Source organism: Pelodiscus sinensis, chromosome 11, assembly GCF_049634645.1.
Source record: "Pelodiscus sinensis isolate JC-2024 chromosome 11, ASM4963464v1, whole genome shotgun sequence".
NCBI classification, from domain to species: domain Eukaryota; kingdom Metazoa; phylum Chordata; order Testudines; family Trionychidae; genus Pelodiscus; species Pelodiscus sinensis.
Genome location: NC_134721.1, coordinates 29,274,404 through 29,291,311, shown reverse-complemented (window position 1 = coordinate 29,291,311; position 16,908 = coordinate 29,274,404). Strand labels below are relative to the sequence as shown.

Here is a 16,908-nt window from a genome sequence, read left to right as displayed (position 1 = left end):
TAATCGGGATGAGCAGTTATATTCAACACCGAAATGGCATTAAATGCTAGAGTATTGGACACTTACAGCCCACTCTATTAGCTTCATTTTGCATGGACAGTATAATTGACCAGGGGTAGGGGGGAATTTCCTCCTCTCTCCCCTCTTTTTCTGCTTTAAATTTTGGGGTTTCTGTGCCCCTCTGTGCCTCTTGCTCCACTCACCTGAAGAAGTGGGTTGTGCCCATGAAAGCTCATGATACCATCTGCATTTTTTGTTGGTCTCTAAGATGCTACGGGACTATTTGTGGTTTACGTTTTTTCTATATTTTGTGTTAGTCTCCAAGGTGCTACAGGACCACTCATTTTTTATTTTTTTAATTACAGACTAATACGGCTACCCCTCTTGAGACCGTATAGCAGAGTTTGCATACATGACCCAGAACAACTATAGTGTGTTGGGAGGCAATACACCTGCACAACGTTCCCACAGTCACAACTTGGGTCTAGGTGGATGCAGTGGCATTGGGACAGTTTTTGTAGTGGGAAAACTGGAAGCCAATGAACCCAACTGTGAACCCTATATATGATGGAAACCACTTCATGCCCCCTGAGTTCCGGCTCCCTGGGGTGTATATGCGCCTATCTTCATTGTAGCACTGAGCATTAATGTCAAACAGTTTTTACAATAATTATAGATGGAGACAAAATGAAAACCAGACATCTGGAAATTAGTTTGTTCTTAAATCAAACTTCACATCCATGAACATGAGATTAAATACAAATCTGTGCAGACGTTTTAAATATTTATGGAATTTAAACCCCATATAACCCATGTGTTCATTGCTACCACATATTCTACTGTACAGCATCTGTTATCATTAGCACAGAATAGCATAATGAAATCCACTTTTAAAAAGTTCTAGAAGGTAACAGTTGCTTGTAAAATACCCCTAAAAAGCTGGTGTGATTTGAAAAGGAATGCTTTAAACAGCAATATTCCTGTGTTGCACAAAAAGGGAATTCACATTACTTTCAGCCAGTAGATTTGCAGAATTTTATTTAAATTAGTCTAATGTATTCCAAAGCTGCTAATATGCTCAGATGCCCTCCGAATCCCACACAAAATATCTTCTACTCCAGACAATGATTATAGGAAGGATACAACTATCTGTAAGTTCACGTATGTTCTCTAAATACTTCCCTTTCCCATGAATGTTCACAAAGACTCATAGTCATCATTCAGCTAGGTTCCTTAAACACTTTGTATCCCCCATACATACCCCGCCAGAGCTGGGAGGGAGCGGTGACTTGGAAGCAGCAGGACAGCTGCTCTATATTTGTATCTCCCTTCTCCTTGCAGGGAATTTTTAAAGCTGTTTGGAATTGTATTACTACTCCTGTAGGCTTTATATACCTCATTGTTGGAAGAGGTCATATGGCACTGGTATTGTCCACCAGCTAATGGCAGCATGGTTGTAAGCCATGAGAAGCCCGGAAAGAATGAGGAGAGAAAGTATTTATGTGCATTTAACCAGGAGTGTGTGTGGTATGGAACCAGGGATTCCTGAGACTGTTGAGCCTGGGTGGTCTACTCTGACCCTGTCCTCTGTTCCAGGGGTGCAACTAGGGGCTATGCAGGACATGCCACACATGCAGGCCCATGGCCACAGGAGCCCCAGATTTAGAAGTGAAAGTAAGCTGGTACGGCACTCTGGCAAGAAGAAGCCAGTGGGCCGGTATACTCAGCTGCAGCGGCTCCCAGCCAGGATCCTGAGGCTCTCCTGCAGGCTGCCTGGCTAAGAAGCAGGCAGCCAGGCAAATGAAAGGGGTTGGCTGGGGTGGGAGAGGGATGCACCTCCCCCCACCCTCATCTGGGCTGTCCCAGCTCCTAGACCCCCCCCCCCCTTCCAATACCCTTTAGGGAATGTGGGGAGGGCTGCAGTCGCTTGTACCTGGAACTCTGCTGCTTTTCCTTCCCCCCGGCTATAGGGAGAGAGGGGAAGTGTGTAGCCTGTGTGCCTTCCTCTGGCTGCAGGCTGCCCTGGGGAGGGGCAGAGGAGTACTTCACACAATCTGCACACTTCCCCTGCTCCAGGATCGTCAGAGGAAGAGGAAGAGCAGCAGTGACTTTGCAAGTGCAGCTGCAGCCCCTGCCCTCCCAAAATGGTGCCTTTGCCCCCTGCACTCACCCTACACCCCTCACCACTTGCTTTGACTCCCCTTGCCTGTCCCCTGCCCTGATTCCTGCATCCCCCAAATACCCTTTCCCTGAGCTCCCCCAGCCCGAACCACCTGCTCTTATTCCTGAACCCCCCCCAAGCCCTCTGCCCTGAGGCCCCCCCATATCCTCAGCTCTCTGCCCTGATCTCTCTACCTGTAGCCCCTTGACCTGATTCCTGTACTCCCCACATCTCCTTTGCTTTGTTCATGCCAATGTCTGGACATTTTCAGTCCCATACCAAGTGTGCTGTGTTGGACATGTAGTTTCCATTAACTACCTGGGTTTATTCGTGGATATGTGTTTTTCTCCAGTGGCTTTTTCAATAGTAGGAAACTTGGAGCCTCTGAGTTTTGTATGCATTATACATAAGATGCTATAAAAGAACAAACTGAAATGGATTATGTTGCCTGCATGTAAATGCAAACTGTTTATTAATAATATTGATTTCCCTTTAGCCTGAGATGTTTTATTTAAACAGAAAGTAAATAACTTAAAGGTTCTATTATCTTAGCTGGATTGAATACACTTCCCTTGCGTATTTGATTTCCATTGAGCTCAGTAGTTCCATGTTTGAGCTCAAAGTGTTTTGGGGAAGGAAAGCTGAAGCCTGTTAGCAATATTGAATAAAGCTCACACTGATCATGGCCCATGTCTTAGTCCCTTGTGACTTGAGATAAATTACAAGACAATGAAAAGAAGCAGAATCAGAGGACACTGCATGATTGGCACACACTGCATGTTTGTCATTCCCAAGGAACTAACCCTGAATTCTGACTGCATAACACAGCAGCTTCATAGCTATAGGTGCAAAAAAAAAAAAAAAAAAAATAGAGCCAAATTCTGCCTTGTTACACATGTGCCCGTTTTCCTAAATGGAATGTTTGTGGATGTAACAGAGGCAAATTTTTGTCCATATTAAGCTCTTTGGGACAGGACATGAGCTTTATTTTATATTTTGTAAAGCCCCTTATGACATTTATTGTGATTCCAAGTAGCCACTATCTCTGTAGTTTTCAAATTCTTCAGAAGTGAGTAAATTAGCATTAGAAATGATATCCATAGATTAAATCACACATAGACATTTATTGGTGGTAAACAATATGATTAAAACTTTACACACGCTTGAAATAAAGTTTAGCATATCTCTTGAAAGTCTTAACATTCAGCTATTAATAGATCCATGGTCATAGTTCAGATATCTGCCACAGCTTCATAGTTGACGATCCTACCAAGTTTTATGCTATCTTAAAAGGTTCAGAAGACATGGCTCATAGTGAAGTTAGCTGGATTTCCCCAGCTCTCTTCCCACCACGCACCCACACCATATTGAAACTTTGAAGAATGAAGTAAAATTATTAACTTATTAAAAATATGGCTTATTAAGATGCCCTCAAAGCAATACATTATAAAAAATCATTACATGCAAAACTGTTTGAAATAGATTTTTTTTTCAGTTTGATTCCACTTTTGAAAAAGCATTCATTTTCATGGAAGCTTTTACCAAAATATATGCATTTTGTGAGCAAAAATTTGCCTATTTCCCAAGCAAAATATGGGCCCATGTTTTTAGCAAAGAAAGCTTTTTTTTTTTTAACCAAAATGGCTTAAAAAGAAAAAATCAGTGCTTGATTCTGTGAATCAAAATAGTAAATTTCATGTGGTTCTACCTTTAATCCTGATTTGCTCTTAGGCTAAAGCAAGAAAATAGTTTAGATTTTCTTTTCTCTTGTTCTCCCCCCCTTCCTCCCATTTCCTTTTCAAGTGCTTACCGTCTTCTTTCCCCACCTTTTCTTGTAAAAGCAGAGTGAAGATACACTTCCTGTACAAAGCTCAATTGAGCTCTGGATCTACACTGTAAATAAACCAAACCAGTTCCACAGTGGATGAAAGATGGATAGAATGATTAATAAGCTTCTTATTGGCTCAACGTATAACAAGGACCATGGGAGTTTATGATGTTTTATGTATGGAGAAGTATGCAAGGCTCTCTGTGTGCTATCCCTATCAAAACTAATATTCACTTGTCTTGGTTAGCAATTGATGAGGATGAGGTTGATGATTCTGTTGTAAAGCGAAAGTCTGAAACCAAAAGATTTACATTACTACACTTAAAAAAGAGCCTTTGCTCTTTAAACATAAAACATTCTCCATAAATATTAACCATAGATGATCTTTTTTATTGTTAAACTAGTAAAAATGCAATAAAACCTTTAATCCATCACTAATATTTGGCTCCCAAATTGCTGGTGACACAATTGACAGCCTAACCCAGCAGGTTACTGAGAAATAATCATTGAAATCTAGACTTTGGTGACTCTCTGAGGAGCCCTCTTGAAAGCTGACACCATTTTTGTTACTTTGTCAGCAACTTTCTGTATTTTCTTCTGCATTGAAGATATTTTTGTTGGAGATTTTTTCCCGTCACAACAAAAGCTTGGCATACACTGGAAAACGTTTTGGTTGACTATTTCAGATTTTAAATTACTTTACTCTAATTGTGTACCTTTTTGTGTTCTCAGATCAAGATATTGAGAGTCACTGGCTTGAACATGCAATCAAAGTGAATTTCAAAGTTGCATGAGCATGTAACCATGGAAACAGAATTTTAAACTTGAACACAAGTATTAATTTTAGGAGTGCCTGCATGTTTACACAGTTTGAGGGTAAAAATTATACCACGTGTCTTGCAGCTGGAATAAAGAATATCTTTAGAAAATGTGTTTAAGATCATTCCTTTGTGGTTAAAAAGTCCCACAAAATCCATGAAATGGGTTTGAATAGCATCAATTTAAAAAAAAAATCTGCTAGTGAATGATCCACAAGTAGAAAAGCAGGCTAAATTGGTCAAACAGAAGTATTATTCCCAAATTACTCACTCAAATTTTCTCAACCGATGTTCCTCACCTGGATCTGATGAACACATACTAACCTTTTGCAAATGGCTGGTGAAGACAAACATTAAGCATTGCAGCTTCATTTCAGGATTAGGTCTGAGAATTGTGGGGGAGAAAATTTGTGTTTTGAAGCGCGCGCACACACACACACACATATAAACAAGTGGGTAAAGTAAGATAAATAAAAGTTTATACTACTAAACTGAAAACTTCTATCTTTATTTTCTACAAGTCTATATTGGATTAATTTTACTGTATGTAATAGACAACATGTATTAGAGTTTCCTCAGGGAAAAAATATTTTAGGAGCTTCAGGAATGCACGCTTAAGTAGTGCACTGGCTGTTTTTATTATAGGAATCTGTCTCCAGATATGCCCCATATGGGGGAAAAAATAGATTCAGAAGCTTCAGAGGGGTAGCCGAGTTAGTATGTAACAGGAAAAACTTAAAAAGCAACAAATAGTCTAGTAGCACCTTAAAGATGACCGGAGTATAATAAGTCCAGATCCAAGAATAAATGCTTCCCTTATTTCCCTATCATCTGAAGAAGTAGGTTTTGCCCACAAAAGCCCATGTTACCATCTACATGTTTTTTTAGTCTTTAAGGTGATAATAGACTATTTGTTGTTTTATAAGTTTTTCCTATTTAGATTCAGGACATTGAAGTAATTGAGATGTTCACACATGTTTAAAGTAGGACTTTCATGTGATTAAGAAGCATAATCGTGATCAATTGCATTATTAAAAAATTAAACATGATTAATCTCACAATAAATCATGCTGTTAAATAACACTAGAATACCATTTATTTGAATATATTTGGATGCATTCTACATTTCCAAATACACTGATTTCAATTAGAGCACAGAATACAAAGTATACAGTGCTCACTTTATATATATTTTTATTACAACTATTTGCATTGTAAAAAATAAAATAGTCTTTTTCAATTCCCCCATTACAAGTACTATAGTGCAATCTCTTTATCACTCAAGTTCAACTTACAAATGTAGAATTATGCACAAAAATAACTGCATTCAAAAATAAAACAATGTAAAACTTTAGCACCTGAGGGTCCCCTCAGTCCTGCTTCTTGTTCAGACAATTTCTCAGACAAACAAGTTCGTTTACATTTGCAGGGGATTAACAGGCATTCACACAGCACCGTTGTAGTTGTCCTCAGCCAAGTGTGCTTAAGGAGCTTTACCTGAAGGAGGAGGGGTTCTGATGTGGGGCCCAAGCAGGGGTCAGGCCCTTTGCACTCACCGCAGGAGCTGGAGCTACCTGGCCACCTGCTCAACCCTGCCACCCATCTCCCAGCCCTTTGTGCTCCACTTCCCCATGGCAGCAGGAGGTATGAAGCAGAGTACTTTGGTCCAGCCCGCTCCCCAGAGCCCTTCATCGCTCAGAGGGATCAGGCCGGAGCTGCACCTCAGTTTCTACTTATCATTACAGTGAATCATAGAATCATAGAATCATAGAATAATAGGACTGGAAGGGACCTCGAGAGGTCATCGAGTCCAGCCCCCCACCCTCAAGGCAGGATCAAGCTCCGTCTACACCATCCCTGACAGATGTCTATCTAACCTGTTCTTAAATATCTCCAGAGAGGGAGATTCCACCACCTCCCTTGGCAATTTATTCCAATATTTGACCACCCTGACAGTTAGGAATTTTTTCCTAATGTCCAATCTAAACCTCCCCTGCTGCACTTTAAGCCCATTACTCCTTGTCCTGTCCTCAGAAACCAAGAGGAACAAATTGTCTCCTTCCTCCTTGTGACACCCTTTTAGATATTTGAAAACCGCTATCATGTCCCCCCTTAATCTTCTTTTTTCCAAACTAAACAAGCCCAGTTCATGAAGCCTGGCTTCATAGGTCATGTTCTCTAAACCTTTAATCATTCTTGTCGCTCTTCTCTGTACCCTTTCCAATTTCTCCACATCTTTCTTGAAATGTGGCGCCCAGAACTGGACACAGTACTCCAGCTGAGGCCTAACTAGTGCAGAATAGAGCGGCAGAATGACTTCACGAGTTTTGCTTACAACACACCTGTTGATACAACCTAGAATCATATTTGCTTTTTTTGCAACAGCATCACACTGTTGACTCATATTCAACTTGTGGTCCACTATGACCCCTAGATCCCTTTCCGCCATGCTCCTTCCTAGACAGTCGCTTCCCATCTTGTATGTATGGAACTGATTGTTCCTTCCTAAGTGGAGCACTTTGCATTTCTCTTTATTAAACCTCATCCTGTTTACCTCTGACCATTTCTCTAACTTGCTAAGGTCATTTTGAATTATGTCCCTATCCTCCAAAGAAGTCGCAACCCCACCCAGTTTGGTATCATCTGCAAACTTAATAAGAGTACTCTCTATCCCAATATCTACATCATTGATGAAGATATTGAATAGTACGGGTCCCAAAACAGACCCTTGAGGAACTCCACTTGTTATCCCTCTCCAGCAGGATTTAGAACCGTTAACAACAACTCTCTGACTACGGTTATCCAGCCAATTATGCACCCACCTTATCGTGGCCCTATCTAAGTTATATTTGCCTAGTTTATCAATAAGAATATCATGTGAGACCGTATCAAATGCCTTACTAAAGTCTAGGTATATGACATCCACCGCTTCTCCCTTATCCACAAGAAGTGGCACACAGTGGGCTGGGAGATGAGCAGTGGGCAGAGCAGGCTGCTGGGCTGCCCCGTCTCCTGCAGCCATGGTCAGTGCAACGGGGGATGACCCTTGCTGCCATCCCATACCAGCCCCCCCAAGGTAATAGCCCAGCTCACATCACTTGTTAAGGGGACTTTGGGAAAGGGATTCAATGGGATAGGAAGATACGGAGCAGGGTCAGGGCTTTAGGAACGAGGTGGAGTGGGGCAGGGTGGAGACTGGAGCCAGGTGGGGCTCGTAGCAGGGAGATGGTCTTGGACCACATGCCTGGGGAACCGTGGGTGGTGGACTGTTCTGTCCATGCTGATGACTTATGCTGCTCAATAATGATCCAAAATGGTGTGATTCATTTTCAACATCTGTGTCAGATGCCACCAGTAGAAAGTTGATTTTCTTTTCTGTTGGTTCGGGTTCTGTAGTTTCAGTATCGGAGTGTTGCTCTTTTAAGACTTCTGAAAGTATGTCTCTCCCCCCCCCCCCCAGCTCCTTTTCCCTCTCAGATGTTGGAAGGTACTTCAGATTCTTAAAATCTTGGTCAAGTGGTGTGTTTTGTCAGATCTGAAGTGAAAGTGTTCTTAAAACAAACAACATGTATCGGGTCATACAACATGAATTATATGGCAGAATGTAGGTAAAACAGAGCAGGAGACTTACAGTTCTCTCCCAAGGAGTTTAGGCACAAATTTAATTAATGCATTATTTTTTAATGACCATCATCAGCATGGAAGCATACCTTCTAGCATGATGACTGAAACATGAAGGGTCATAACAAATATTTAGCATATATGGCACATAAATACCTTGCAATGCTGGCTACAAAAGTGCCACAAGAATGCCTATTCTTGCTTTCAGGTGATATTGTGAATTAAAAGCAGGCATCATTATCTCCCATAAATACAACAAATGTGTTTGTCTTAGTCATTGACTGAATAAGAAGTAAGACTGAGTGAACTTGAAGGATTTAAAGTTTACACAGTTTTGTTTCTGAGTGCAGTTACGTAACAAAAAAATCCACATTTGTAAGTTGCACTTTCATGATAAAGAGATTGCACTAAAATACTTGCATGAGATGAACTGACAAATATTATTTCTTGTTTTTCATTTTTACAGTGCAAACATTTGTAATAAATAAGAGCAAAGTGAGCACTTGTATTCTGTATTGTAATAAAATCAATATATTTGAAGGTGTAGAGAAACATCCAAAATGTTTAATAAATTTCAGTTGTTCTTTTATTAATGTGCTGAAGGAGCAAAGCTTCATTTAAATGCACCCTTTGAGTGGTGCAAATAGTCCAGCTGTGCGATATTGAGAGGTGGTTGTCACTTGCCAATTGTTGTGGAACAAGCTAGTTAGGCTGTGAGGTGCAGCAATAGGTAAAGAAGTTTTCACTTTGCTTAGGTTTATTCCTTTGGAGGAATAGATACATCTTTGGAGTTAGGTGCCACAGTGCCAAGCACCATAAAAACACCTATGAATGATAAGTCTTAGAGAGGTAGCCTGGTTAGTCTGAATCTGAAAAAAACAATGAGGAGTCCTGTGGCACCTTAGAGGCTAACATATTTATTAGGGCATAATCTTTCTTGAGTTAAACCCACTTCATCAGATGAATTGGATTGAGGGTTTTACCCACGAAAGCTTATGCCCTAAGAAATCTGTTAGTCTCTAAGGTGCCACAGGACTCCCCATTGTTTCTACGAAAGACAGACATGCATCCTATTTTACTACGGAGTTATCACATCATTCACCATTGAGAGCAGGCACTGGACTGAAGGGAATCAGATCATCGTGTTGTCAATGGGAGTAGTGTGACAGACTAACCTAATTCTTGGAACCTTGTAAATATATGCCACCCAGTTTCCTTTAGTTCAGTAATATACATGAATATTCCAAATTACCAGGCCCAGCAGTATTCCTAAGCAAAGCTAAGTGGGAAATGTGTTTCTCATCCACAAAAGTTTTTTGAGTTTTCAAAATGTTTCCCATTGTACATTGGGACAAAATGCGGGCGGTTGGGGGAGTGTGGCAGACAGACACATACAGCAAAATAGCAAATAACTTGGAGGTTAGGGATGGGAGACTGAGGTTCAAGTCCCTACTCTTCTTGATTCACAGAAGGGGCTTGCATCTGGGTCTCCCAGGTGGTTTGCTTAACTACTAGGCTATTGGCTATTTTGGCATGGTTTTCTGGTTTTGACTAGAAAAATCCATCGTGCACTTTAGGAACCTTTCTTAACAAAATCTTAGACAAAGGCAGCATGGTCCTGTGAAATATTTCAGTTTCTAAAAATTGTCATTTTCCAACAAAAATATTAATTTCAAAAAATTCCCAACCAGGTCTGTTTTGAGGGTCTTTCATTCCTAACCATCCTTACAGCTTCTGACTTTCTAGAGGAGCAACCCATGTTGAAGTCTACTTAGCATTATGGCTACCAGGTGCAGGCTTACTTTTCCCTTAAAGCACCTCCTGTTTTGTTTCCACAAGGCAAAGTCACAGGAGAAGTTAAGGAATTGTTTCTTAAAGAAGGCATATTCTCTACTGCAGTTATTATAACACCCCAGCAGAGGAAGAAATAAACGGCAAATATGTCCACCTTTCATGCAATGTCAACTTAAAGCCCCAACTGCCCTTGATGTAAGATGTGTTTTTCCCCTCAGGTCTAAGTGTCCCTAGGAGGGCTTCAAAATGGGGGCAGTCTACAAAAGAAGTTTGAGATTAAGGAGGAGGCCTCAAGTTGGACAAAGGAGTGGCAACCCTCCAAAAATAGTTGTGCAAATGAACAGTAATGATATCAACACTTTTGAGTATCTGCTTTCAGATTTTACAAATATATCAATATAACTTCCAAAATGTATAGGACTGGGTTGTTTCAATTCCTAGGATGGATAAACTGAAATTGCATTTTCCCTCTTTTGGGATTTGATTTATTTATAACTTTCTGAGATATTCATGCATATAAAATTTTGCTGTTATTTTCTGTGAAAGAATTTTCCTCCTTTCCTTTTATTGGCCCCATTTCTTCCACACACACAAAGCCACAGATGCTCCATTACAATGATGTCAGCCTTGCTACATGCTCCAGCTGTTTAGGTGCATTTATAAAGTTCAGCCCTGTACATTATGCCATAAATGTATATTTCGTGTATAAACATAAAACTAACATACTGCAGATCTCTCTAAGTGTAACTTTAATGGAGGTTCGGTGAGTTTTAAAAATATTTAAAAGTATTTAATCTTTCCGTTGGCAATATTTTTATAGCAGGTTTTCCAATTATTCTTTTCTCAAGCTAGGTTCAAAGATATTTTTTTCCCCCTGTATTTCATCTTCTGTGATTTTTGGAAAAGCCGGGAGTTTTTTTAGTAAGACAATATGTATTTTAAATAGAGACGTCTGAGTGGAAATATGCTTCTGTCCACATGTTTTGACGTCCAAGCCCTCATTAGCTTCATGCGCGCTCCCCAGTTTACCCTGCCGAGAAACCTCATTTCTGGATGTGCCAACTTTCAAATAGGTTGCATGTTGCAAGATGTTGTTACAGTGACATGGTGTATAAATAGTGACATGGGTCAATTAAACCTGGGACCAAACTATAAGGGTCTTTCCTTGTGTCCTGAATTTCAGAATAGGGGGTGAATTGGGACCATTAAGCACGGCCTTCAGAAGGGTCATTATGGTACAGCCCAGCCCTGTTACCTCAGATTAGCTTACAGTGTACAATTTGTATCATCCTGCTACCCAAAAGTTCTGCCTCTACCTTCTCCCTCAGTGGAGGCACATGGAGGGTGAGACACAGTGCCCATTGAAATCATTAGACTGCTTTTGGCTTTAGTGAGACTCATGCTAAGAAGGAGCATTCACTACACTCCCTTGAGTGTCATGTTTCTTATATTTACTAGCAGTGTTACTTTGTTCCTCTGTCTGAATTCCATGTATATCTTGCCATAATTTAACTGAGGTGCTGCATATCCAGTAGGTTTGCTAATTGATTACAAAATACACCTCCTGCGTCACAAATGTTTGAGGCATACTCTTGGTTCCATTGGCTTGGCAATCTAATGACTCTCAGTAGGACAAGATGTCTGCTAACTGGGATCCTGTTCCTTAGTTCATGCTGTTTAATGCAAGATCAGTGGTGAGTAAAACCACCCATAATTTTAAGGCCATGCAGTCCTTGGCTTTGAATATATATTGGCAGACCTTGCTTAGCACAGTAATTATGCAGGATCCTGGGCATTTAGTACCTACTCGATGCATTCAATAGGAAATATATAATCCAGGATTCAGTTTGGAGCAAAAATTCAAAAGCAAAAAATAAATCCACAAATTATATCAAAATACACCTGATTCCTGTAATCCTAAGGGTGGGTGATAACCAGGAGCACAAATCCCATTGTAGTATGGTCAGGCCTTCCTTACTGATGAATTTTGTTCCAGCCTATTTAATATTAGAGCAGAACTCACTATGTAGGGGCAATGTTTAATTTGTAATGAAAGAGGTGCTGGGGCTCAAGCGAAGCCCAGCCAGAGCTGGTGGCAGCAGGGCCAGCATGGCGGGGAGCACAGCCCCAGCTAGGGCTAGGAGGGGATCCCAGTGGCCAGGTCTGGGAGTGGAGACCAATGGCCAGAACTGGTGCCCCAGATGGACTGACAGCTGGGAGGGGAGCCTTGACCTCTCCTGTTCTGGCAAACTCCCTGGTTCGGGACTGCTCAAGTCCTAAGGGTGCTGGAACAGGGAGGTCCAACCTATATTTATTGACCTGTGCTTGTTGTATCTAGTTGTTTCTTGTTTGTTTGTTCTATTGACAAATTAAAATACCCTAAACAAAAACCTGTTGCTAACAAACCTGGTAATTACTGGTTCTTAAATTTACAGGTCCTTTGTCATCCAGCAAATCCCAAGCAGTAATCTCTTCATGGTGGTGGTAGATAATGAATGCAACTGCGAGTCTATCTTGCCAATTACCATGGAACCCATCGAAATAAGGTATATCCTTTATATTGAAGATTATAACAGGAAAACTCAACGTGTAAATATTGCAAAATTGCTTACCTTTACCTTGTATGTGCCTTTAAAAATTCTACTTCGTGTGATTTAGGAGCCTAACAGGCAGATTCTCAGCCAGTGTAAATTGTCATGGCCCCAGTAACATCAAGCCAGCTGAGGATCTGCTCCTTAGTCTTATTTTCCAAAGTGACTTAGGCATTTAAGAGTCTAAATCCCTTGGAAAGTCATTGAAAATTGTCACCTCCCTTACTTAAGAGCTTTTGTAAGACCCTCTCTGCCTATTTAGGCACATAAACATCTTTCTAAATCTGGGGCTAAGTGCTTACATTGCTTCAGAAAATAGGACATAGACTCCTAAATCTTTGGTGCTTTAGAAAATTCTACCCATACTGCCAAAGATAACCTTTTAAAAATGGGCACCTCCTTTATTATAATGTCACAAATACTCTTTTTCTTAACTTGGTATGTTAGGGCTGGATTGCTACACTGAAAGGTATCACTTTGTCTTCTGAAAATATAAAAATTGATTCTGTAAATTGACAATTTAAGTTGTAGTCACGTGGTCACCAACCGATAGATTACGATCTACCAGTCGATCGCAGGGGCTCTGTGAGTCGATCTTTGGCTCCTTCTGGACAGCGTGCCTGCGCACAACTAATTTTGAATTGGCACTCTTTGCAGAGCAGCTGCTCATGGAGCAGCAACACAGGTGAGTAGCTGTGGTGGAATCTGTTAGGTAGGGAGGGCTGAAACACTCCGGCCAGCTGGCTGTGGGGGAGGAGGCTGCACTGCGCTCCAGCTAATCAGGCTGCTTTCCCTCTGTTCCAGCCCACGTGCACCCCGGGCTGAGCGCCATGGCCAGTCAGCCACTCCTCTTTGCTCCAGCCTAGCTTCACCATGCTCAGTCCTGGGAGGCTGTTCCTCACTCCAGCTGGGCTGGAGCCAAGAGGAAGGGCTTCCAGATCAGCAGGAGCACGACGCAGCCTCCCCAGGCTGAGCACAGGGCAGTTGGGCTGGAGCAAAGAGGAGCAGCTGCCTGGCCAGCTGACCATGGTGTTCAGTCCAGGTGCACCCTTCTCTGTGGGAGGGGGGAGTCGGGGCGTCCCTGCTTTGCGGAGTCGGGGAAAGGAGTCCTGGGACGAGGCGGGTGCATGGGACTCTCTGCTCCCACTGGCACCCTGTCCACTGCTGCAGAACCCTGCCTCTTGCCCCAACCCCAGAACCCTGTCCCTTGCCCCCACTAACACTCTTTCCCAGTACCACATGCCCTGCTCCCACCATCACAGTTGGGGCCACATTAGTGAGGCTTGGGAGGGTGGGGGTTTGGAGGCGGGTTTTTTTTTGTATCTCCCTTGTGTGGCCCCAACTGACCTTTCTGTGGGTCAGTGACCCTTCTCATAAATGAAGACAATGCAGAAACTTTTTGTGTTTGACACTGTCTTTTATTTAAAAATGAAACCTGGTCAACAAACCCCCAATTGGGGCCAAGTCCCCATCTGGCCACAGCATTATAACATTCCTGCACCCCCCAGACTCTAGATCTGAGCATATCATACATTGGAACCCCTTACCCTGAGCCCCTCACATACTCGAACCCAAATCCTGCACCCTCGCATCCACAAGCCTGTGTCTTGCTTAGTAGCCCAACCCTCCATCTGATCCCAACACTCCCCAGCCTGGAGCCCCCTCCCAGAGCCAGCGTCCCCTTCTCCACCTCCACCTACATCCAAATTTCCTCCCAGAGCTTGCACCTCTCACCCCTTCTCACACCCAAATCCCGCATTCCTACCCCAGAGCCCACACATCCTGTCTCAACCCAGTGAGGGTGCAGCTAGACTGCAGGAGTTTTTCCAGGATTCCAGAGATATCCCAGAAAAACTTTTCCGCATCCAGGGATGCGTTTGTTCTTCCGTTTTTTTAGTGGAAGAGCAACATGCTCTTTCGGTAACCCCTATATTCCTCGTTACACGAGGAATAAGGGGACTGCCAAAAGAAGGGGTTTTTCTGACAATTGGTCCAATCTAGACAGGCCAAATGTTGGAAAAACCTCTTCCTACAGAAGAATCCAGGAAAAAAAGTGGCAGTGTAGAGTGTATAAGGACGGAGGATAGCAAGTGATGTTTTAGGAGGAGAATAGAGAGGGCAGGGTTTCAAGAGGGGGTGGAGTTTCAGGGGGAGGAGTGGGGCAGTAGATCTTCGCTTGTTCTGTCATTTAAAAAGTGATCTTGAGTGTAAAAAGATTGGAGACCTCTGTTGTAGTCTAAATACAGCTTGTTTTATTGCCATACTAGAGGTAGGGATGTGTTTTTTCTCATAAATGGTAATTCACCAAAAAGAATCTGCAGAATATTTTTATTTCTGAATGATAGAGCATTTGGCCATGTTAAGTGCCGATGGGAACAGCATTGCCAAGAACAATAGAATTATGTCCCACTTCTTTTGTTGATTGGTTGGATTTTGGAGGAGTGGGACTGGGAAGGGATGGCTGCATGGATTTCAGAACAATACAAGCAAACTTTAAATATTTAAATGCAGCAATTATACAATCTCTCCTTAACCACTGTGAACATAATGAATCCCTTAAATGTGAGCGCTTAAAATCTCAGAAGATTAGAAGACGTCCAGAATCTTGTCATGGATTTCATCCAGAAGTAAGTTTTTATACTGCTTTTTTTCCTCTCCATGGTAAATATATTTTTCTAGGGTAGTTATTTAGAAAACTGTCTTCTAGTGTGACAAGCAATTAAATATTTAGGATATTCTGAACATGGTAGTAAAGGGAAGTTGCTACATGATTGCAAGCAATGCAGACTTTGTCTAGGGGACTTGTACTTCAATTTACAATTAAGTGCTATTTTTGTACATCATGGCATAACATGTAAGAGAACCATGATCTAAGCACAGAATTGGCAGCCAGGAACTTCTGAGATCTTATTCTGGATCTAATACTGACTGCAAGATTCCTTTCTGAAACCAAGCTACTTGGCCATGAGAACAGGTTTTGGTCTATATTAATCAATGATATCAGCATTTCTAGTGTCATACTGATAATTATGTAAATTGCTGATTTGTTTAGCTGGGACTCCAACACCGTGCTTTTAGGAATAACACTTTGCAAAAGTGCTACATACATTACGCACTTAAATATCCACTTTGCTGAGACATGGAAGGGAAATGACTTGCCCAAAGTCACCTAGCAGGCCAGTGACAGAGCCGAGAATAGCTTCTTTATCATCTTTATTTTTCTGTGCTTTGATTATACAAATTTTACTTATTGAATTTACTGTCTATTGCACGTATGCTTGGACAAATATCCCTGAGTCTCCATGAATTTTAATGCTTTTGTCTTAATTCTTCTTTGTTCTTTTCTTTAGGAAAATGCAAGAGAATGTGGGGGTGTTCTAGGCCTTACTGCTAAACCTATTTTTGTTCTTCTTCCACTGCTTTTGGCAATTTTCTCAAGGTGACATTGACTGATGTGTTTACTTGGCATGCTAAATACATGGATAAACTGTGAACTGAGAAATGGTGCAACATAGAAGACAAGAAATATAGTCAAAACATCAGCATTTCATAATTTTAAACTGTTGATGAGATAAACTCTTAAAGATATGTTGAAAAAGGTTTATCTTTTTACTTTGCAAGCCATGCAAATGTGAATTTGCCATATGATAGTCAAAATTCATCAAAAAAGGACTTTAATAGTTATACACAGGTGTCCATTACTTTCTGCTTTGTCCCATTGAAACCAATTTAAAACTATGTACTTTTTAAATAAAGTATATTAAAACCATAATTTCATTGTGTATTTTTTAAATATAGCAACTAAACATATTTCCTGAGCCAGTAATTGAGATATTATAAAAAAAATAAGGGGAGATTTCATATGTGTAGGCTTTGTTAAATTATTTCTGACGTAATGGGAAGATACAGGAAGGGTGTAACGCCTGTTTTAATAAGCAAATCATTAGATGTGAGCATGTCCTTAAATTTAAGTATGTGCTTCAGTTATTTCGCTGAACTGAGATAAAGACAGTGTTCTCTGGTAATGATTTACAGTGAAAATGGAGCTTTTTAAACATAGATGTAAAGTAGGGACCAAAACCCATTTAAAGTCTC

The 16,908-nt window shown here is 41.2% G+C and overlaps 1 protein-coding gene across 1 annotated transcript in view; it reads left to right on the top strand.

The window, feature by feature from the left end:
* CACNA2D3 (calcium voltage-gated channel auxiliary subunit alpha2delta 3) overlaps positions 1–16,694 on the top strand; it is a 755,257-nt gene extending 738,563 nt beyond the window's left edge. The window contains exons 36-38 of the mRNA XM_075938900.1: positions 12,658–12,773; positions 15,361–15,440; positions 16,164–16,694. Of these exons, the coding sequence (XP_075795015.1) occupies positions 12,658–12,773; positions 15,361–15,440; positions 16,164–16,256 (289 nt within the window). The 3' untranslated portion in view covers positions 16,257–16,694. The remainder of the gene's footprint in view (positions 1–12,657; positions 12,774–15,360; positions 15,441–16,163) is intronic.
* The last annotated feature ends 214 nt before the right edge of the window (positions 16,695–16,908 follow it).